Raw genomic sequence first — 24599 nt, 5'->3', positions numbered from 1 at the left:
TTCCTTATTTCAAATATAATAAAGTAGCTGATACCACACTACTCTTCTTATAGTAAATGACTGTAAAACTGGACAAAATATATAAAACAATATTTTCAGTCCTTGGTCAAAAGGCAGCATTTAACTTTGATTCCTGAGAAGGAGGAAACACATAAGGTAAGCCCCATAATAGCCGTAAATTTCTGCCCAGGAAAATTTCTAGACTATAATGTCAGAGAATAAATCAAGCAGAGCACAGAAGTATCACTGAGGTGAGGAGATAACAGGTAGATAACAAAATCTGGAGCTGCTGAAGGGGCTGAAGTTGTGGAATGGATACTATAGACAAGGAAGCTGCACTGAAAAAGATCTCACAAATTTACATATGGATCATCTAATACTTTGGCTAAATTCTAAAGCTGTGCATGCACACAGTAAGACCCAAAATGGTCCAGTAGAGAACTACTTCTAGGAATTGTAAAATAAAATGGATATTCTGGTGGTTGCAAACTGCTTAAAATATAGAAATTCTGACTAGCCAAAATGGAGAGACCTCATTGAACTCAGGGACTCAGCTGACACCTCATTGAACTCAGGGACTCAGCTGACACCTCATAGAAAGGTCATATCATTGGCATAGGGTTACTCTAGCTAAGGTGTACTCTAGACCCTTAAAAAATTTGGTAAAACTTAAAAACAGGCTCAAAGGCATAAAGATGATCGACTAGCAAATTATCTGTCTGCCAGCTCAAAACCCAGTATTTCTTAAAGGAAAAATTTTAAAAGTCAGACTTTCAAAAACATCTTAGAAAGCCTAGTACCCAACAAAAAATTAGTAAATGTGGGGGCGCCCAGGTGGCTCAGTCGGTTGGGTGTCTGACTCTTGATTTAAGCTCAGGTCATGATCTCGGGGTCATGAGATTGAGCCCCATGTCAGCTCCACCCCAAGCATGGAACCTGCTTAAGATTCTCTCTCCTCTCCCCTCCCACCCCATCTCTTAAAAAAAAAAAAAGTAAATGTGAATTAACAAGATCATGGTAGCAGAGAGTACTTCTCAATTCTACTGATAGAGTTTGACATCTCTAAGATACCCCAGCAGCTTAACCTAAGCCCTAATGGGAAATAAAAAATAACAAAACAACAATACAATTAAGGCAAGGCAAAAACAAATAAAGACATACATATATAATCATATAAATGGTAATAAATATAAAGAGGAAAAAGAAAACAAGTAGAACATTAAAACTACTAGATCAGACAAACAGCAACACAAAATAATAATTAAATCAACTGTGATTTCACTGTATTAAAAATATTTCTGGAAAATATTTTTAATTGGAAATTAAATAGTTTAATTGAAGTAAAGGAGAACCAAATTAGTGTCTTTAAAGATCTAGAGGATGAAATACCTAAAAAGAGAGAAAAAATATGAAGACAGTGTAATCATGAGGGAAAAGAAAAATAAACAATGATTTAGAATATCTAATAATAAATCATATTTCAGAAGAAAAAAGTAACAAGTAAAACATATAAATCACAAAGGAATATTTATCTCATTTTAAAAAAGATTTGAGGGGTGAGTGCTGTGAATTGTGTAAGACTGTTGAATCACAGACCTGTACCTCTGAAACAAATAATACATTATATGTTAAAAAAAAAAAAGAAGAAGAAGATAGCAGGAAGGGAAAAATGAAGGGGGGGAAATCAGAGGGGGAGACGAACCATGAGAGACTGTGGACTCTGAGAAACAAACTGAGGGTTCTAGAGAGGAGGGGAGTGGGGGGATGGGTTAGCCTGGTGATGGGTATTAAAGAGGGCACGTTCTGCAAGGAGCACTGGGTGTTATACACAAACAATGAATCATGGAACACTACATCAAAAACTAATGATGTAATGTATGGTGATTAACATAACATAAAAAAAAGGAATACAGTATATAAAAAAAAGGAATACAGTATATAAAAAAAAAAGATCTGAGGGGCACCTACGTGGCTCAGTGGGTTAAGTATCCGACTCTTGGTTTTGGCTTAGGTCATTATCTCGGGGTCGTGGGATCAAGCCCTGGATCGGGCTCCCCAGGGACACAGCATGGAGTCTGCTTGGGATTCTCTCCCTCTCCCTCTGCTCTGCCCCACCTCATTCTCTCCCTCTCTCTCTCTAAAATAAAATAAATGAATAAAATCTTTTTAAAAATAAATAAATTAAGTAAGTAAGTAAGAAAGATTTGAATCTACCAATTTCAGGTCCTTACTGAGATTCAAGGAGACTTTAAAAGACACAGCCAAGGCATACCTGGCAATGGTCTGGAAATTCAAGGTTTAGTGAGGACATCAGGTCCTAATCTCTGGAACCCATGAATGTTGCTTTATATGGTAAAGTCTGCAGATGTGATTAAGGATCTTGAGATGGTAAGATCATCCTGGATTATTTGGGTAGTCCCTAAATGCCATCATAAGGGTCCTTATAAGAGAGAGGCAGATAATACATTATGCATAGACAGAAGTGGACAGGGTCTGGGATGAGAGTGATATAGACAGAGAAAAGAAATGCTGGCAGCCACCTGAAGCTGGAAAACAAGATGTATTCTGAATGCTCTCTATTGCTCATCTATTCTGAAGATCCTCTAAACATTTAGAGCAAATGTTTGCAGCGTATTTAGAAACTGGAAGAGGCAAGGAACGGAATCTCCCTTAGAGCCTGCAGAGGGAGTGTCGAGTGCTGACACCTTGACTTCAGCCCAGTGATACTTATCTTAGGCTTCTGGCCTCCAGAACTATGCAGAATAAATTTCTGTTGTTTAAGCCACACAGTTTGTTACAGCAACCACAGGAAAGTAATAAAAAGGGTAAAGAGAAAATTTTGTAAGTTCTCACGTGGTAAGAACAAGTTACTTCGGAAGACAAAAGAATCAAATACCAGACTCCTCCTCTATAACTCTGGAAGCTAGAGAACAATAGAATATCTACAGACAATTGATAAGTTAGAACTGCAAACCAAGAATCTTAATGCTAGCCAAGGTATCAATTACCTGTCAGGATGAAAGAAAGGTATTTCAGATATTCAAGGATTCAGGCAATACATAACCAACATGCCGCACCTGAAGAAAATGTTTGAGAAACGAGGCAAACAGGATAACACAGATACAGAAATATGAGGAGGAGGGAAAGAGCATTATCATTAAATCTAAATGGATAAAGAGAATGTGTAATATAAATAAGGGAGGGGCACCTGGGTGGCTCAGTTCGTTAAGTGTCTGCATTCAGCTCAGGTCATGATCTCAGGGTCCTGGGATCAAGCCCCACATCACGCTCCCTGCTCAGCAGAGAGTCTGTTTCTCCCTTTCTCTCTCCCTCTACCCCTCCCCCTGCTCATGTTCTCTCTCTCTCAAATAAATAAATAAAAATCTTTAAAAAAAATAAATAAGGGATATTTTGAAAAGAAAACTTAATAGCTGCCTTAAAAGTCATAAACTTTTTCAGCAAAATGGAGGTATTATAGGGAGAGAAAAGGTAAAAGCACTTTAAATATACCATTGTATTACAGATAAAGCAGTGGTGAAACAAAGCATGGGGAAGAAGATCATTAGTATCCTCTTTTCATATAATAGTAAAGACATACGTCTTATTAGAAACATGGAATGGAAATTATGATATAAAAACACACAGCAGAGGGGCGCCTGGGTGGCTCAGTCGTTAAGCGTCTGCCTTCGGCTCAGGTCATGATCCCAGGGTCCTGGGATCGAGCCCCACATCGGGCTCCCTGCTCCGCGGGAAGCCCGCTTCTCCTTCCACTCCCCCTGCTTGTGTTCCCTCTCTTGCTGTGTCTCTCTCTGTCAAATAAATAAAATCTTTAAAAAAAAAAAAAAAAAAAGTAAAAAATAAATAAAAACACACAGCAGAATTCCTAAATTAACAAGAGGAAAAGAGGGAATTCAATGTAACTTCAAGTCTGCAAAAATAAAGAGAAAAAGGAAACAATACAATTAAAGAAATAGTCATCTTAAATAAGATGGAAAAAAAGTAGTAGAGCAGATTTTACACTAAATGGAAATGGGCTGGATTCTCCTATTATAGACAGCATGGTCAGCAAATGTTGGTTTTTTATAAAAAACAAATTAACTCAAAGTGATTAGGAAAAAAGTTTTCAATTTTTAAATGGGCCATGAGATACCACAAAAATGCCAAATTCCAGAGTCTAGGAAAGTACACTGGTGCCTCGTGGACTGTTGCAAAGAGAGAAACAATATGTTCTGTCCGTCATTTCTTAAGGAAGGAGAAAAGCTCCAATTTTAACTCACACCTGTCTGTAAAGGTCTGTAAGTCACATTTCCAATCCAATAGTTGCTATAAAGGGGTAATAACATCGAAATTCCACTTCAACATGATTTTATATCTATTCCAAAACCCCTCAAAATTGACAGTAATAAATGAAAAGATACAATTCCACAGGAACAAAGAGAACAGAAGAGTAGAGACAGCAAATAAAGATGTCAATAAATCACTGTAAAGGACATGAAACATAATCATGGTACAAGGCATACATAGTTCAGCATCAAAATATTATAAATATTGATAGTGAAAACCAAAAAGAGTGATAAAACTATATTGAGAGGCAGTGGGAACAGGAAGACTTATTAAGTAAGGTAAATTAGTAACTACAGTGACAAAAGTCAGTATATATCTAAAATCAGTAAATTAAAAGCTAGCAGTAGAAGCAGCTTCTTTAGACATGTGTAGGAAATTAAAGACTGATATAAAGCAGGACATACAGTTCCCCTCTAACGGGCAGGATCTAGGGCAGAGAGAAGTGGGGTAGAAAACTGGTATAATTTGTCATAACCTGTTAAACTGCTTGATTTCTAAGCCTTGTACGTATACTGGATTAATTAAAATTTGAATTATTTTTCTAAAGCTCAGTGAGGCACAAAATAAATTCAGTAAATTTACAAGATGGCACTCTTTTTTTTAAATGTCAGTCTTTATTAAAAGGTGCTCCAGTTTTCTCAAAAGATCAATATTATCATTTTTGTGACATCAATCTCCTATGTGTACTATTGTTAAAGGTTGATGTATATTAATGACTGCCCAGTGGCACTAAAAAAATATTTTCCTTGGGATAGAGAGAACTGCAGAAGATTATCACTGTACATTTATCTTTCTTTAATGTCTTAGCAAATTTCTAAAAATTCTTTGCACTATAAACCTCTACTTGGTCTCCCTTTGATGTGAATATTTGAGGAAATGTAGTAAACTGGAAAGAGTGTGGAATTTGAAGCCACATAGATCTAACTTTAAATTCTAGATTTCTAACTTTCTAGCTTAAGCATATTTATTAATTTATCTAACCTATGGTTTCTCATTTACAAAATGGAATTAGTAATTCCATTTTTACATAAAAGAAACCTGTAAAGTATCTTTTAGTGTGTATAGCATATAATAGGTATGCAGTAAATGATAGATGTTCTATTACATGGATTTCCATGGTATTTTTTTTTAAGTAGGCTCCACACCCAGCATGGAGCCCAATGCAGGGCTTGACCTCACGACCCTGAGATCAAGACCTGAGCTGAGATCAAGAGAGTCAGAAGCTTGACCAACTGAGCCACCCAGGCGCCCCTCCATGGTATTTTAATCAGAATTTGGTAATCCAAGTGATCATAAATTACAGGCCTACAAAACAAGGTCATATTTCCTTTTAAAGTTGAAATTATCGGGGCCTACCGGGGGAGTGTGAGGGATGCCACGAATTCCATTTGGAGGCATCTTTGAGCTCACCGAGTAGACACCATGAGCAAATCTCACCCTCCCGAGTTGAAAAAATTTATGGACAAGAAATTGTCATTGAAATTAAATGGTGGCAGACATGTCCAAGGAATATTGTGGGGGTTCAATCCATTTATGAATCTTGTGATAGATGAATGTGTGGAGATGGCAACTGGTGGGCAACAGAACAATACTGGAATGGTGGTAATATGAGGAAATAGTATCATCATGTTAGAAGCCTTGGAGCGAGTATAAACAATGGCTGTGTTCATCAGAAGAAATCAACTGCTTCCACATGTCCCCTCCATAGTACCTGTTTCACTACAATATAAAAAAAAGGTCGTGTGCATTTTCACATTGAACTTTTTTGTTAAATAAACTTTTATAATAGTCAAAAAAAAAAAAAAGTTGAAATTATCATGGCATAATGCTCTACAAGTCTAATTACCAAAAAATGGCACCCCCAAAATGTCCCCAGTTATTTTGGAACATTCCAAAGAGTCTTCACAATTGCCCAGAATGCAGTCATCCCACACATCTGCTCAATTTCCTTATGCCTCCATGATTCCTGCCTGTGAGCCACCTTGGGAAATCTCTGAGACCTGCTCCACTACCACCTCTCATGACCCCTGAGATCTGAGTGAAGGCTGTTGTCTGAAGAGGCAACTAGGCCAGAACACTGCAGGATAAAAGGGAAAAGCCTCTTTCCTAATTTTACATTATGCTATAAGACAAGATTTGTTAAAGTTTTTGAGGAGACAATTTAAGTTTAGGAATTGGGATTTAATTTTTTTCCAAATGAGGCAGGTTTTGGTCTGGGTATGGAAATTACTGCAGATAGTTTTTCGGCCTTGGGAAAAAGAGGATACAAAGTCATCCTAATGTTCAAGATTCAGATGGTAGGCATGTTTTGAATAAAAAAATTTCATGAATCAAAAATACCTTGGTACCAGTCAATAAGACCCAGCCTGGAGAACACAGCTGATCCTCAGTATTTGTGAATTCCATATTTGTGAATTTACCTACTCACTAAAACTTACTTATAACCCCAAAATCAACACCCGTGGTGCTTTCACAGAAATTCACAGACATGGACATGCACAGAGTGGTGAAAAATTTGTCACCCATGTACATTCCCAGCTGCAGTCAAACAAGGCAACACTCTGCCTTCTTGTTTTATTTCTCGTAGTATAAATAAGTCCTTCTAAACGAGGGTCCTTCTCAGTACATTTCGTGCCTTCTTCCACATTTTTGTGCTTCTTGGTGGTCATCTGACTGTTGAAAATGTCCCAAGCATAGAGCCTAAGTATTACTGTCTAGTGTTCCTGAGCACAAGAAGGCTTTGCAATGTCTTATGGAGAAAATACATGTGTTAGATAAGCTACCTTCTGGCAGGAATTATAGTGCTGTTGGGTGTTAGTTCAATGTTAATGAATCAACAATTTATACTAAATAAGAGTTAAAAAAAAAACAAAACAGAAACACAAATAAAACAAGGTTATATACTGGGTGGTTGATGAAAATGTTGTGACCAGAGGCTCACAGGCACCCAATCTGGGGCAATGATTCAGTATCCGCTAATTCAATGTTCCTAAGAATACCTACATCCCTGCTATGAATAATGAGCATCTACTGTATTCTGATCTGTTAAAGTAGTTGAAGCCCCTCTTCTCTGTCTGGGTACTAGAAAGAAATAAGCCAACGAGACATAAACTTATTACGACAGGCTTGGAAGGCAGGAACCAGTGAGATCTGATTCTGCCCTGAGAGAAGTTCTTGGGAATGAGGAGGGGGAAAAGCTCCAAAGGTCCGAGTTCCACTCAACAACTGGGTTGCTGTAGTTGGTTATTACCCATCCATCAGAATGGATCCTTCTCCAACTCTCCCTGGACTGGGGAGATGGGAATCCAAGCCACTCAACCGTGGCCCAGGGGAAGCCATCCACATCAGAGCTACCCCAACTAAGCTATGCCCAGGTGTAAAATAACCTGTTATTGGGGATCAGCTCTGGAGCCAGCAGTGGGGCCTGGAAAACTACTCAGTCTTAGATTCTCCTATTTGGGGCATGCACCTACTAAATAGGTTTCTTTTGTTTGTTTGTTTAAGTGCCCAGTGTTAAAAGAGTATTGATTTACTTGAACCAGGCAACTAGTCTAGAGTGGAGTAAGGGATGGTAAATCAGTAAGTCGGCCTTCAAAAGCTGTTCCGCAACACTTCAAAGTAACTGTTTGCTCTTCACAAAGTCTCATTTGAGAGTTCTCTCAGTTTCTGACCATCACTTCTTGCCTGGCATCTCCCAGATCTCTTTTAGAGCACTAGTTCTGTTCATCTTTAAACATGGCCATTCAAACCCAGTCCGTGGGCCTGACCTAAGACATACCATTGGCTTCATTCTCAGCTCCTTCTCTTTCAAATGCAACACATGAATACATACACAAGACCATATCAACTGGTGCAAATAAATACTGAGAGAGGCATTTTTGGCATTGTTTTTGGAGTTCAGCTCAATGAGCCCAAAATGTATGCAGCATGGAGAAATGACACAAGAAGAGACAAAGAAGTGCCCTCCCAACTAATTAATGATAATAGCAAACATTAAGAGTGTTTACTATGTGCCAAGCACAATGCACTTTACCCGTATTAACTCTTCTCACAACTACATGAGGTTTTCATAATCTTTACTTAAGACATACAAAAATTGAAGGATAGAAAAGTAAAGTGATTTGTCCAAGGCTGCACATTTTAGTAAGTGACCAAAGAGGGATTTGAATTCAGGCAGTCTGACTCTAGAGTCTGTTCTTAACCACAATTTAATACTGCCTCTCAAGCTATTTATAAAGTCATTAAAGTGAAAGACCATGCTTGATTTCTCTCTAGCATTTCCCAGCACAATGTGATTATATCATTGGCTCACAAATAGAAGTGTCTAAATGAGAACTTCCCAGTGGTTTAGATAATTTCTGTAACACAAAACTACCCTGAAAGTTTTCAAGGATTAGTGATGTCCAGCGTGACATCATTACCAAGGACAAGACTATCGTTACAGTTAGTTGGCAGTGCTACTTCTCCCTTTCTAGAAAAACACAAGCTCATCTGAGAACCAACTGGCCTTTGCCCAGCTTCTCACAAGGATAATCCAGTTCTGACTCAAGGGCATGGAAATTGGGGTTGAAAAAAATATGGTTATGGTTTCATGGGCTTAGGAACATGATAACTTTTCTTGATTTGCTGACTACTAGAATATGAGATGAGAAAAAGGTAAGATGAATCTAAGGTTACATGCTCAGAGGAGATGCTATAGTGTTTATTACTAAGGGTGACAGAAAACTGAGGAAGATAGGAAAGCATGTAAACAATGACAAGTAAGTCTTCTTTTGCTATACTGAGACTGCCAACAAAGACATCTGTTAGCCTAGTAACTCTGTCTCCTTTCAGTCAAAAATTTATCAACTGCTTCTCAGGAAGATGCTCAGTGGCAAACATTCTACAAAGACAACATTATATAAATGCCATAAAATGTGTTGGAGAGATTTCTAGCCACTGCTAACCTAAACTGAATAAATCTGAACAGTTCATTAACATCCAGAGAAACATTCAGATCTGACACTCCAATCATTTTAAATCTTTCAAAAGTGAGAAGATTCAATAAAAGTAACCCAAAATAAAGCATGTTTCCTACTATTTTGATAAATCAGTAGTGCTGTGTTTTTCACAAACTTGAATCTAGCCAGGATTTTAATGTACCAATTTGAACAAGTGGGAGCAACACATTATTTCATTTGTTTGAGGATAACCATTGATTTCTCACGTATAAGCTCCCTACTTCATTTAATTATTTGGAGGAAATCTGGAACACCATTTTAAACTAAACTACCTCCTTTCATATGCTAATCTCCAGAATTAATATCTATTAGTTAGGAAACAATAATTTAGATTGTATCTATATGTGTAAATTTCAATGAGTAATGTTATCTATGTTAAAATTGGTCATGCTGTAAAAAGTTAGTGTTGCCATTCATATACTAATATAGAATTACTTTACAATAAGGTATTGATTTTCAAACTGCTCTTCTGATGCCCAGGGTTCTGAAGTGTATATGGAGCCTTGTTGGGTGAAAAAAAGGAAAAGAATTTAATGGACAAAGAAATTGGGTTCAGGGATCGATCACCAGCACATTCAAATCAATTTTTAAATCTATCAAAAATTACAGTTTTACATATGATGTTTTTTTCGGAAAAAAAAATTCTGGTCAAAAATGTATATAAACTACCTCTAGTGGAATTCTGTTATGCAAAAGAAAAATATTACAATCCATTTCTAGTCTTCCCCCTATAAAAATGATTATTATGTTTTAGTGGTTTCTAAAATAATATGCTTCAACTATGCTCAGCTAACAGTTTATGTAATTTAATAAGTAAAATCTCAAATGTTATCAAATTTCACAAAATATTTAAGTCACAGTTTAAGATAAAACACTCAATCTGAAAAAAAAAGTGAAGTATCTAGATGCCTTTTCCTAAAACAATATATTACCTTTCATAATAATTACCAAAACGAGGTAAGGTTTTCTTTTCTTTTTCATACCTATCAATAATGTTTCTTAGTTATTTGTACTTAAATTGACTATTTTCTTTCCAAAGTATTCTACTATCTCCACTAGTTTATCTTTCTATTCTTCCACGTGAATAGAAATGAAGCATTTGTATGATACAATAAAATTAAATTTAGCTCATATGCCTGAAGTTCAAACACAATTTAATTTCACATTTATTCGTTTATGGTATTTCTAAATTTATTTGAAGTGCTGTGTTATTGCACAGGATTTTTTTCACCTTATAATAAAAACATACTTCAGTTATTTCATCAGGATTCTACAAAACCTATATAAAATTATACAGAAAAGGAATACTCTAAACCTCCTAATACAACTGCTTCATAAATGTCAGTGTGTGACCAAGTAGAAAGTAGATATACATGAGAATCATTTTGTGCAAAATTAAACTATAAATTCTTTATTATTCTTCATCACCTCCTTAAAATAAGAGAGACCAATAAATTCATAACACTAGGAGGAAACTTTGAAATTATATTATCTAACACATCTTTTCATCGTTTAACATGAGGACACTAAGACCCAGAAAAGAGAAATACTTTCTTATTTAACAGCAAAATTATGACTAAATCCTATTCTTCTGTCTAAAGCCCTTTCAACTACATCATCATGGGACATAATAAGCGATAGCATAAAAATAATAAATAGAGTAAGGAATTGTAGTTGCAGTTCAAGATAACCTTCTGTAAATTCCTGCCCTCCCCTAGAAATTGTAACAATAACTAAAACACACAGGACACAAGCTATTTAAATATATTTACTACAAGATTATAGGAATAAATATTCATTAATATTAAAATTAAAAATAGCAAGCATTAAGTGAATAAATGACATATAGGCACTAAGCTTGCTTATGCCATTTAAAATTCCCCATCTTTTACCACCTCACACTAGTCAGAATGGCTAAAATTAACAAGTCAGGAAACAACAGATGTTGGTGAGGATGTAGAGAAAGGGGAACCCTCCTACACTGTTGGTGGGAATGCAAGCTGGTGCAGCCACTCTGGGAAACAGTATGGAGGTTCCTCAAAAAGTTGAAAATAGAGCTACCCTATGACCCAGCAATTGCACTACTGGGTATTTACCGAAAAGATACAAATGTAGTGATCCGAAGGGGCACCTGCACCCCAATGTTTATAACAGCAATGTCCACAATAGCCAAACTATGGAAAGAGCCTAGATGTCCATCAACAGATGAATGGGCAAAGAAGATGTGGGGTGTGTGTGTGTGTGTGTGTGTGTGTGTGTAATGGAATATTATGCAGCCATCAAAAAATGAAATCTTGCCATTTGCAACAACATGGATGCAACTAGAGGGTATTATGCTAAGTGAAATAAGTCAATCAGAGAAAGACAATTATCATATGATCTCACTGATATGAAGAATTTGAGAAACAAGACAAAGGATCATAGGGGAAGGGAAGGAAAAATGAAACAAGACAAAACCAGAGAGGGAGACAAACCATAAGAGACTCTTAATCTCGGGAAACAAACTGAGGGTTGCTGGAGTGGAGGGGAGTGGGAGGGATGGGGTGGCTGGGTGATGGACACTGGGGAGGGCATGTGCTATGGTGAGTGCTGTGAATTGTGTAAGACTGATGAATCACAGACCTGTACCCCTGAAACAAATAATACATTATATGTTAATTAAAAAATAAAAATAAATAAATAAAATAAATAAAATAAAATTCCCCATCTTTGTGCTCAACATCACTAATCATCAGTGAAGCGTAAATCAAAACCGCAATGAGATATCACCTCACACCTTTCAGAACAGCTAGAATGAAAAAGACAAGAAATAAAAAGTAGTGGCAAGGATGTGGAGAAAAACGAACCCTCATGCACTGTGGGCAGGAATGTAAATTGGTGCAGCCACTGTGAAAAACAGTATGGAGGTTCCTCAAGAAATTAAAAATAGAAATACCACACAATCCAGTAATTCCACTACTGGATATTTACCCAAAGAAAACAAAAACACTAATTCAAAAAGATATATGTACCCCTATGTTTACTGCAGCATTATTTACAATAGCCAAGATCTGGAAACAACCCAAATGTCCATCCATAGATGAATGGATAAAGAAGATGTGGTATATATATATATATATATATATATATATATATATATGTAATGGAATATTACTCAGCCATAAAATAATAAGATCTTGCCATTGCAACAACATAAATAGACCCAGAGGGTATTACACCAACTGAAGTAAGACAAACAAAAACAAATACCATGTGATTTCACTTACATATAGAATCTAAAAAGAAAACAAATGAACAAACAAACAAAAGGAGAAAGAGACCCATAAATATAAAGAACAAACTGATGGCTGCCATAGGGGAGAGGTATGGAGGGATGGGCAAAATGGGTAAAGAGGAATAGGAGATACAGACTTCTGGTTATGGAATGAATAAGTCGCAGGGATGAAAGGTTCTGCATAGGGAATGTTATCAATAGTATTGTAATAGCATTGTGTGGTGACAGATGGTAGCTACACTTGTGATGAGCATAGCATAATGTATAGAGTTGTCCAGTCACTATGTTGTACAACTGAAACTAATATAACACTGTGTGTCAACTATATTTCAATTTTTTTAAAACAGGTTAAAAATAAAATAAAATCCCCCATCTTTGAAATGTCTCTCAGTTCAGACAAAATGACTAGAAAGCAAACAGCTTTTTGGCTTCCCTTCCACACTGGCCCAAGGAGGCAGTATCTTTTTCCTGGGGTACTCCTGGCCCTCTCATCTTTCCTAGGGTTTCAGTTGTAAGAATCATCTCTAACTTTCAGAGAATGTGCACCTATTGACATTGTGGGTGCCTTCTCTTTTGATGACTCCCCACTCCATCCCAAAACCTTACAAGGAAAAACTTCTTTGCATCATGCCCTATTTTGGTCACTCTCTAATAGCCATATATTTACCCAACATGAATAAATATGTTTATGGTTCTGTGTGTTTCTGTTGCCATGACAAGATATAATTTTTTAAACAAACTGGGATACAGTTACAAAGTCTAATTTCGTAAATAAGCAAGATAGCTTAATTATACATACAAACTATATATACAAAATTCACCTGGGACTGGGGGCCAGGGGAACACAAGGGATATGAGAACTAGTAAGGGAAAATATAATTTTTAAAAGCTAACAAAAGTGCTATTTAATCTGACGAATTTGTTCAGAATTGGAAGAAACATCATAGACTAGTGTTTAAGATGAAGAGCTTTTGAGCACCTTAAGAAATAGACAATCATCATTTGGAGGGACTCAAAAGACTGTCTGACTATAGATCAAGAGAGAAATATTTGTTCATGGACAGCTGAAATTGAGATGAAGCACTGGAGATATAAGCTAGCTATTAAAATGTCATTGACAGAGAATATACTGATTTCAAAATTAAATTCAAATCAATTGGGCTAGCATAGTGGGATTACAAAATAAGTATCTACTACTACAATATGTGAAAAAGAAAACAAATCTAATCTTTTCTATGAACCACACTCTACTGAGTTACAGGAAAATTTAAACTTTCCAATTCACATTCTCTAAATCACTTAGGGTGTCACTGGTCTCCTTCTAGTGTTCAATATTCCCTTTCAAGAAATATAATCCACAGATTCTCCCTGTACTCTCCCCAAATTGCCAGAACAGTATTTCCCACCCCACTTGCTCTTCTACAATGTGACCTTGCCACTTCCCATCAAGAAATGGTGTCTAGGTCCCTCCCCCTCAAATCTAGATGAATTTGTGACTGCTCCAAACAGTAGAGTATGGTAAAAATAACACTATGTGACTTCCAAAGCTAGGTCATAAAAAGTGATAAAGCTTCCATCTTGACTACCAGGACACTTGCTGTTAGAACCCAGAGCTGCCATGTAAGGAGTCCAAGTACTCTAAGGCTTCCACGTTTTGAAAACCAGGCCATATGTAAAGGCCAGGTAGAGGTGTTCTGGCTGGAAGCCGCAGATGAGGTCTTAACCAACAGCCAACATTGGCCACCAGACATGTGAATGAAGATACCTCCCAATGACTGCAACCCCAGCAATCAAGTTACTTTCAATCAGTGAGTGTTCTTAGATCAGGCTTTACACACATGTTGGAGAAAAAGCATCCTCATTATGCCTTGTCCAAATTTCTGATTAAAAAACCCATGAGCATAATAACATGGTTGTTTTACACTAGTAAGTGTTTGCATAATTTATTATGTAGCAGTGGTAATTGGAATATTCTCTCTCTCCCGGCTCCACCCTTATATACTTCTGGGAATATCAGGGGCTCACGGTGTTATGGCAGGTGATACTGCTTGTCTGAATCCTTTCTAGTATCTGTTGTTAAGTGACTGGTCTGATCTAATTCCTAAACTGGTACCTACTATTGGGTGATGAGCCTCCTGAAGCATCATCATGGCCTCTACTATGAGAGTTTGTGATCTTAGATCGGTGACTCTGTCCTTTACACTCTTTGTTTTAACTTTGGGCCTCTGATGGTCCACTGACATATCAGTCCCTCCATATCCTCTCAACCAGGAGATAAGGAAATTTCTTAATCCCTTCATACTCTGTACATACCATTGGAGCCAAGAATGTCGCCTCATGCCATCTATTAGATAACTCCCTTCATCATATTTGTGCTTTCATCTTTGCCATATTGGATAAGGTCAAATACAAGATTCTCTCTGAGTTTTGCAGTCTCTTAGTTGCTTCCACTAGACTCTATGATGTGGATGCTTCTACTGCATACACTAGGTTCTATTCCCTAGAGGAGGAAAATGATGGCATGGAAACCTGACCTCTTTACCACATCTCTTTCTCTCTTCTCATTTCCCAAATCCACATGTTCAGAAAAGAAGGGCATCCCTTCTGCTTTCTCCCTAGCAAAGACTTCTCCTCCATTATAGCTTCCTCCTTTCCAGCAGACATTAGGCCTCAATTCCAAGCCTCAATAAAAGAAGAGGTATCTTCCCTACACTAAAGAATAAATAGTATAATCTGAGCCACGAGGCATGGATTTTCATCTGAAAGCCATAAAGTTACTGGTGGAAAAAATCCATAGCAGTTTAATACCATGGAAATATTCCTGTTACACTAAGGAATATTACAATTTTCCGATCTTCAAATGGAAAAGTGAGCTAAAAGGCATCTGCTTTATCATTGACTTGTTTATCATATACTTCTTCACTTAGTATAAATATAGTATGGTTGCAATGTATTGAGGTCATATTTTTTAAAGTACAGTGGCAGGTTTTCTGATCCTAAAGACCAGTTCTTTGGATATGATCACAGTCTGATAGTGAAAACATCTCTCATGATATTAACAAATATATACTTAAAGAACTAAAAATAAAAATCATTTATAATATGGATTCAAAATCATTACCTTCCTCTGAGTGTCTTTATGTCATTCTGGTCAATCCCCAAAACTTCCATGGGACAGATTTATTAAGACAGTGAATATTTGCTTATTTCTTTGAACTTGTTATTCATCATCCATTGTCCATTTCATTATACTTTTAAGATTTTATTTATTTATTTGACAGAGAGAGACACAGCGAGAGAGGGAACACAAGCTGGGGGAGTGTAAGAGGGAGAAGCAGGCCTCCTGCCGAGCAAGGAGCCCGACGCGGGGCTCGATCCCAGGACCCTGGGATCAAGACCTGAGCCGAAGGCAGCCGCTTAACCGACTGAGCCACCCAGGTGCCCCCCATTGTTCATTTTAAAAGTGGGCTAAATAATACATATTTTTGAACCAGTTGTCCCCTCTACACAGCACTTAAAGGAATAGAAAAATGCTCTGTCCCCATTACCTAGTCACATGCAAGGCCACAGACAATAACGTCAATCTAGAATTGAGTAAGAGTCAGTGTACAAAGTGAAATCTCTATAAGGGCCTCTGGGAATTAAAGTGCGTATGTCTGACTAAACCCTAGTCTATGTGTGGTCAATACATTGACTAATCTTCTGTTGTTTTAAAGTCAAGAGCCAATTACTACACGAAATAGTGGCAATATGTTCATCACAATTCAACCATTACAACTTGTCTTCTAGGGGCGCCTGGGTGGCTCAGTCATTAAGCATCTGCCTTCAGCTCAGGTCACGATCCCAGGGTCCTGGGATCGAGCCCCACATCGGGCTCCCTGCTCAGCCAGGAGCCTGCTTCTCCCTCTCCCACTCCCCCTGCTTATGTTCCCTCTCTCGCGGTGTCTCTCTCTGTCAAATAAATAAATAAAATCTTAAAAAAAAAAAAACTTGTCTTCTAACGAGAACTTTTTTATCATATAAACATCAATAAAATGTGCTTCTGAAAAAAAAAGAGCAAATATTAAAAAAGGCAAATATGGATAATGCCTCATTATCCATCTCATTTAATTTATACCATCATGCCATGTTTATGAAACCATAGAGGGAAAAAAAATGTAAATTCATCTATGTTTAAGTTGCTAAAAGTCAAGAGCCCTACCCATCTTGTTCATCCTTGTATTTCCAACACTGGCAGCTGGTACGGTACGTAAGCATTCCTAATAAATTAATGAGCCTAGTCCAACCCTTTATTTTACAACTAAGGAAATTAAGAGGTCACATGTCTTCTCCCTTCTTTCAGTAAGAACAAGAAGTTGTTAAAATGAACCTATACTCATTAATGCCGCTTACTTATGGGAGTGCCTGGGTGGCTCAGTCAGTTGGGCATCTGCCTTCGGCTCAAGTCATAATCTGAGGATCCTGGGATTGAGCTCTGCATCAGGCTCCCTGCTCAGTGGGGAGTCTGCTTCTCCCTCTCCCTCTGCTCCACACCCCCGGGCCCCCGCTCATGCACTTATCTCTCAAATAAATATCTTTTTTAAAAATGTTGCTTATATATGTCTATGGTTTATCAGCTACATATATATTTTTAGTATCTGTTCTAGCAATTTAGTTCAAAATTGACAAGTACACTCAACTACATTGAGGTTCTTTTTGCTTATATTGGTTATTTTTGCTTCTGATTGAGAGTTGGCCATAAAACAAAGAAAACAAGAAGAAATAATGTATATAAAATATTCAATCAGTTTTGGACTTATGACTTCACTATACCCTAAGGTAAAACTTCTTTGGAGCTAATGATGTAAGAGACACTTTGGTGCAATAATACAATTTAAGTAATTCTGCCTATTTAGAGCCTTTCATCAAAAGATGAAATCTTAGAAATATCAAGATATTGAAAATCAGGTTGTACCAAGGCTCTGTTACTTTAATTTATATTATCTATTATATATTGTTTAGAATTTGTTTCCTATTTGTTGAATAGAAGTGTATGTTAAAGGAGAAATACATCTTAATGGTGGTTATTCCTAGAGTCCTTTTCTATGTTATCTTGAGATTTTCACATAAATTCAGTAATATTTATTATATTACAACCAGAATTGCCTACCCTTATTGGAGTTTATAATCAAAAGGAACAAAGGCACACAGAGAAAAAAATCAAAATATAATTGAAAAGTGCTTCCTATGTTTTAGAAGCAAATATTAGAAATGATTAACTCTGCCTAGAAAACCTTAGTGATACTCTTAGAGGAGGTGATTTTGAGCCAGGATTTAAAGAATATGGAGGAAGTTATCAGATGAAGGAAAGTGGAAAGAGGAAATAAAACACAAGTCCTAAAGAAAAACATTCACAATTACACAGACAAGTGAAACAACCAGCAAGTATAAGGAACTCCTAATGATTTTCTGTGACTAAAACAGACGACATAAAGAAGGGGAGTTTAACTGGTATGATTTCTCCAAAGACAGGTTGAAGTCAGATTATGAAAGACTTTTACTTCATGATAATGAGTTTTAACTTCATCTTTTAAGTAATGAAAAGTAATTTCTAAGCAGGAGAGTAACATAATTTGGTTTATAGATTAGAAAAATAATCAACTGGAATAATGAAGAAGCTAAAGCCAAAGTATTTGTAACAAGGCTATTTAAATGGGTCAAATTTGATGACAAGAACTGTAACAGAAAGAATGGAAAGGAGGGAATAGATTGTGGATATCTTTGAATGGTATATTCTTTTTTTATTTAAATTCAATTAATTAACATATAGTGCATTATTAGTTTCAGAGGTAGAGTTCAGTGATTCATCAGTCTTATATAACACCCAGTGCTCATTACATCATGTGCCCTCCTTAATGTCCATCACCCAGTTGCCCCATTCCCCCATCATCCTCCCCACCAGCAACCCTCAGTTTGTTTATACTCTTTACTGCTCCAGGTCAGTAAGATTTACCCTGTGGTGGGTAAGGAGGACTGCATTTATTTTCAAGGGAGGAAAATATCCAGTACTTGGGGCCAGAGTCTTTGTAACAGAGAAGAGAATTAAAATTTGGGGACTGACATAAACCAAAAGTGACCGAGGCTTCTGGGGTAGCTATAATACATGCCTTCATTTTTTTTTTTTTTTAAACTTTGACCATGTAGCTTATAACAGGCTATCTTGAAGTTTGCAATTATGCCGTTAGTTTTTTTCTGCCCTGGCTTGACAGACTTTAAGCCTTAATATTTTTTTCACTAGGTGGTAACCATAGGCTCTTACTTTGGGGGTAGTGCCACCACAGGAATGTGAGGTTGTGGGTTTCACCAAAGAACTGATCTAGAGCTGCCTCAGGCAGGCTCAGGATGTGAGATACTGCTGCCCGACCTTGAACCACACAGGTCAGCTTCCCAAGAGGTGTGGCTGAGGCAAAATTCAACTACAGGAAGCAGGCTTTTTATACACAGACCTATCAGACAGGAAACATAATGACATTTGCAGCTACTACTCTGGACATAGCACATGCCACACCTGACCTTTACCTACGCTACACCACACTACACTAGTAAAGTTCTAGGTTTAGGTGATCAATGTCAGACACAGATAAATAGTACAAAGAAGAAGTACAAAGATGAGAGGCTTTGAAAATGGGATAGGAAAGAGCATTTCCCCAAATAAGATTTTTTCCTCAAATAAGATTTTCTGTCTGGAGCTTCCACCATTTAAAATTTCTAAACTTTGAAAAACAACAGCAGTGTCTCAAATGCCACTACACGGAGGAGGCAACACACAGATGTGGATTCTTCGCCATATGTGCGTAATGGAACAATTAACCCGATTTCTCCCACTTGCATTTATGAATTCTGAACCAACTGGCATCGACTGAATGGCATGAGAGCAAGGCTAAATCAAGAATATTTTCTCTGTCTGAGCTCCTTCACTCAGATATTATTTGAGCCTCTACTGGGGTCTTTGGCAAACGGTATTTGGTTAGACTAAGTCCTGGGTTCTGATTCTGGGTACATTATTTTGCCTTGCATAACTATTCTAGGGACAGAGAATTGGCTCATTTTGAAAACTGCTGCGTGTGTGCCTAGAACTGTGATACTCTGATGTGTCCTATTTATCATTTCATCTCTTTAATAGTGTAGCTCACAAAACACTTGACATTAAGCTAGTATAACTCCTGAGGGGTTGAAGAAACTATACCCATTCTAGGATGAGACAGCCCAGCCTGCAACTTTTATTATTTTTTAAATTATTTTTTAATTTTTATTTATTTATTTAAGTGATCGTTACATCCTACGGGGGGGCTCAAACTCCTGACCCCGAGATGGAGAGTTGCATATTCTTTTTTTTTTTTTTTAAGATTTTATTTATTTATTCATAAGAGACACAGAGAGAGAGAGAGAGAAGCAGAGGGAGAAGCAGGCTTCCCGCTGAGCAGGGAGCCCGATGCGGGACTCGATCCCAGGACCCTGGGATCGTGACCTGAGCCGAAGGCAGACGCTTAACCATCTGAGCCACCCAGGCGCCCGAGAGTTGCATTTTCTTCTAAACTGAGCCAGCCAGGTGCCCCCAGCCTGCAGCTTTTAAAAGAAACCCATGTTTACCAAGCACTGAGAAATTACTCTAGCTCAGACTAAGCAGAATATTAAGTTAAAAAGAATGATTTGGGACTTAAATTTCTTTGGCATTTTACAACACAAGGGCAACAGAATTTGATTTTGGACTTTATTTCCTTCACGCTGCTTCTTAAACTTGAATTTATGAGCGGGGTTGTCTTCTTCCTGCTCTTCCAGATCACTGTCTACGCTGTATGCTGCAAACGCTGCGCAGGCTCCTTACCCTGTGACTCCCTGCTGGATTCTATCAGTGGAAATCACCACTAAGGAGGAAATTAGGTCAGGGTGTTTATTCCGTTGGCTCCTTCCCTGCTGGGTCACTACAAGCTGGCTGCATCACTCTATTTAAAGCAGCCCTCTCCGTATAACTACTTTCTGTGGATTCTGAGGATCTTCCCCTCCTTGTGCCTCCTCAGGCCTAGGGTGGTGACAGGTATTCCATCTTGGTAACCCCAGAATACTGTCCCTTCTTGTTAGTTCCCCTACACCCTGTGTGCTCTGGTGTGAACAGAGCACTTTTTAATAAAGGGACCTTTATTAATTTTAATAAAGGGACTTTTTAAAAAATAAATTACAGACTTTTCTCAACCACCCAGTTTGAGTGTGCCATCCACTCCCTGCTAGAACTTGACAAATACAACTTGAAAGGGGAATTAAGTTTACAACTTTAATTTCTTTCTGGGAATTTGATAGTAAGAAGGGAATTGTATTTTATGACTTGTCATTTGTTCTCTTTGAAGAACGTCTGATAGGCCCTTTGCGATATGTGGTTGGATACCTTTGGGATATAAAGTAACATATAAGTGAACTTCATTCTTGAGTGCAGAGTGGCCTTGGAAGAGTTAATTTAATTGGTTATTGTTATGACTTATTTCAGAGCCTTTTAGGTATAAAATTTGTACTGCCTACCAGTGATCCCCAGGAGGTATTCAATAAAGCAGTGACTCCTATTTGCCGGGCAGCCTTTAAGAAGTAGGGGAAGGGTCATCTGGAGAGACTGTTGCCCCCTCTCCCACTGGAAATAACTGTAACTTTGGTTGACTAAAGATTTAATAGTTAAGCCCAATGGATTAAGAGTGCAAAAACCTCGGAAATTTTAGTAGTGACAGATACTGATTGCCTACTCCTATTGTTTCCTTTGAGGCAGAGGAAACCCCATTAGTAAAACACCCCTGGCCTCTTTCTACCCCCTCATTCGGGATCCCCTAAATGATTTACATGACTGGTGAGTCTGGAAGGAGAAAGTAGATCTAAAAGCCCTTTCCTCTATATTTTCCATCCTCTTAGCAAGGCCCTGCCTACAGTGAGTGGGCCGTCCACTCAGCTCCAGCCACAGTTCTTTCCCTTTGCTCTGTGATGTGTGTACAGGGAGCTGCCTGAATTCAGACAGTTATGACTTGGTGAGAAAACTGGCCTAAATTCAGAACTCTGTATTAAGAAACACATATATATGCAAATATAGGCCACAATCTGAAATATTAGCTTTATGTGGAATAAAGATATTATCTGGACTTTCACCTGCCTTGTTCCTGGGGGAAGAGAGGTAGTATTTATTTGTCCCCTTCAATGGTCCCCAACAGATACTAAGTTAAATGCTTCTCAGACTAAATTTCATATTCTGCCAATATAATTTCCTAGGGTTTAACTGCACAGCACATAACATATAAGATAATTACTAACATTAACCTAGCACCAAACACTAAGTTGTGATTTCATTGCTTGTTTCACAAACCAGGTAGAAGATATAATGCCCACCCAAAATGCAAAGCCTTAAAATTATATAGCAGTGAATGAAATAATGAAAATAACAGATCTCCCATTGTTTGGAAAATTTTCAATATATTTAGCTAAAATGAGTATTAATTGTTAAAAAGCATTTTAAAACTAAATTATAACAAATGGTAGAAGTTTTCCCTTTATGCTACCTTTACGGACTCTTCCATCATTTTCTGTTCAGATAAAGTATCAGGTTTTTTCTTCTTCTTTGTCCCCAGTATACAGAACAAAGGTCAAACTCTGCAAATACATCTCTGTGGTTAACTGTAAGTACTGATGATGGTGTCTGGTAAAATAGCTGCTGACACCAGGTCAGCATGAATGATAGAAAAAAAACACTGCACTGATAAAAGAGTAAGACCTTTCCTGTTTTGTGTCATGTTTGATACCCAATGGAGCACACACAGAAAATGTCGGTTGACAAAGACATATTATTATGTGAAAACTATTAGAGTTGAAAAGAGGAAAATTTATACTTGAGAGAAATATTTCTGTATTAAACAATTGAATAGTTGCTAGAGCAGGCTCCTGAAGGTCTGTGGACAGATCTGTTCAGAAAAAGATGATGCGGGCCAAGGAAATTTCCTAACCCAAATCACCATTAGCCCAGTGTTAGGACTGGTGATTTTGGGACCCATGCCTCTGGCAGATCTCACATAAACAAACACTCCTTTCACGAAGCTTTGAGTGGCCTGTGCTTCATGCTAAGAATATAAGATGACTTATCCCAGAAGGAAAGCTATGTAAGCAGCATGGGCCAGAAGGAGAATGGGTTGAGCAGACCAGTTCTCACAGCTCTGCCAAGAGAACCCAGAGATTCATAGAAAGTTGTTCTATGGATGAACTACGATCCAAAGGAAACTACAATCCATGAGGAAGGCGTGGCTATTTCATAAGTTAGCAGTGTTTTGTATTACCTCTTCATCTCACACTCATCAATCACAGTTCATTGAACACCGTCTGGGTCAGGAAGTTTGCCAGGCAAAGGAAATACCTGCTACCTGCTCCCAAGAAACACAGGATCTAGTTAAGGATATAGAATGTATTTATAAAAATACAAATAACAGGGCGCCTGGGTGGCTCAGATGGTTAAGCGTCTGCCTTCGGCTCAGGTCATGATCCCAGAGACCCGGGATCGAGTCCCGCATCGGGCTCCCTGCTCCTTGGGAGCCTGCTTCTCCCTCTGCCTCTCTCTCTCTCTCTGTCTCTCATGAATAAATAAATAAAATCTTTAAAAAAAAAAAAAATACAAATAACAAAGTAGCAAATATTATGCAATAGGTGATGATGAATAATGCTAAATATCCCAGTTTTAGGGAAATATACCAATGTCAGGCTATTAGGATTACCTTAACAAGAGCATAGAACCAGACCACATCCTTGAGGATTGGGGTGGAGTTTTCTCCAGACAGGAGGAGTTTTCCTATTGTCAATCATCCTAAAAGACATTAAACAAGAGGGCTGTGTTCCAGAGAATGAGTGGTGAGAAACTCGAGGAAATTTGTCTCTCTATGGGCAGGAGCATTTGATCTATGAAGAGGACTGAGAATTCTGGAATGTTTCAAATGGTGGGGTTTGAGCTATCCCTGGTGAGAGGAGAGAGGCCGCAAGCAAGGCAAAGAATGAGCCTCCAAGTGCCCATAGGTGTGTGCACAGGTTTAGACAGTGGTTGTTAGGAATTCTCTGACTTAAATGCCTCTTCTTTCAACCATGATGCGTCAGTGAAACCTAAGCAAGAATCATCATTGGTGTCCGTGGTGTTGTGGATCATTAAGAAGGCGTGGTGCATGCATTTGGGAAGGAATGATACAAGTGAGAGCAGTCCCTCCTCTCCAGAGCCTAGAGAAGGATGTGCGTGTGGAGGTAAGGAAGGGAAGGTGGGGAGCCAGGGGAGCTGGGCAATGCAAGGAGTACCTGTGGCTGTCTCATAAGGATCTGTGGTCAGGAAGGCAGAAGCAGCATGAGGATCAAATGAAGAAGACTGGAGAGAAGAGACTGAGGTGTTTGTATCTGAACAGATGAGAAGCAGTACTCTGGGAATGGCCACAAACAGCTGAGGTTCATTTTGATGAACCTCATTTCCTGACAATTAAGATAATGGGAGATCTGCCATAACAATTTGCATAAAAAGATAAAGTTTGATTTGATAATAACAGATTTGATAACTTAATGCTCCACTATTCACAGGGTAACCATTTGTCCCTTTGCCCAGGTCAGTCCCAATTCATGCCTGTCCCAGTGTTATTACCAACAGTACTCATTTTCCTAGCAACAGAGTCCCAGTTTGAATAATAAATAATGTGGTCACCTAACTAAGCACTGCATCAATGACACAGAGAAGAAACACAATTTCAAGAGGAGAGACATCATTGAAGGATGGAGATTAGATCTGAAATGTGTTCTGAAGGAAGGGAGGGCTTAAAGACAAAAAAGTCATGATTTTATATGAAAAAGAATAGTATGCGAAAGTAAATGCAATGAGGCATATCTGCCATTTTTTGCTGAGATATACTGAATTCCTTCCATGTGCCAATGTGTCACATTTTCTGTGATTTTATATGTGT

The 24599-nt window shown here is 37.9% G+C and overlaps 1 protein-coding gene across 1 annotated transcript; it reads left to right on the top strand.

The window, feature by feature from the left end:
• The first annotated feature begins 5758 nt into the window (after positions 1 to 5758).
• LOC116642926 (small nuclear ribonucleoprotein G-like) lies at positions 5759 to 6114 on the top strand. Its single transcript, XM_032421549.1, has one exon. The coding sequence runs from the start codon at positions 5767 to 5769 to the stop codon at positions 5953 to 5955; it is 189 nt and encodes a 62-aa protein (XP_032277440.1). The 5' UTR covers positions 5759 to 5766; the 3' UTR covers positions 5956 to 6114.
• Positions 6115 to 24599: the final 18485 nt, after the last annotated feature.

The sequence above is a fragment of the Phoca vitulina genome, unplaced genomic scaffold, assembly GCF_004348235.1.
Source record: "Phoca vitulina isolate PV1807 unplaced genomic scaffold, GSC_HSeal_1.0 scaffold25, whole genome shotgun sequence".
Lineage (NCBI taxonomy): Eukaryota > Metazoa > Chordata > Mammalia > Carnivora > Phocidae > Phoca > Phoca vitulina.
This window is presented reverse-complemented; position numbering and strand designations above follow the sequence as displayed.

Excerpts from the sequence above, each read along its gene's own strand:
- LOC116642926 (XM_032421549.1), top strand. The coding sequence starts at position 5,767 with ATGAGCAAATCTCACCCTCCCGAGTTGAAAAAATTTATGGACAAGAAA.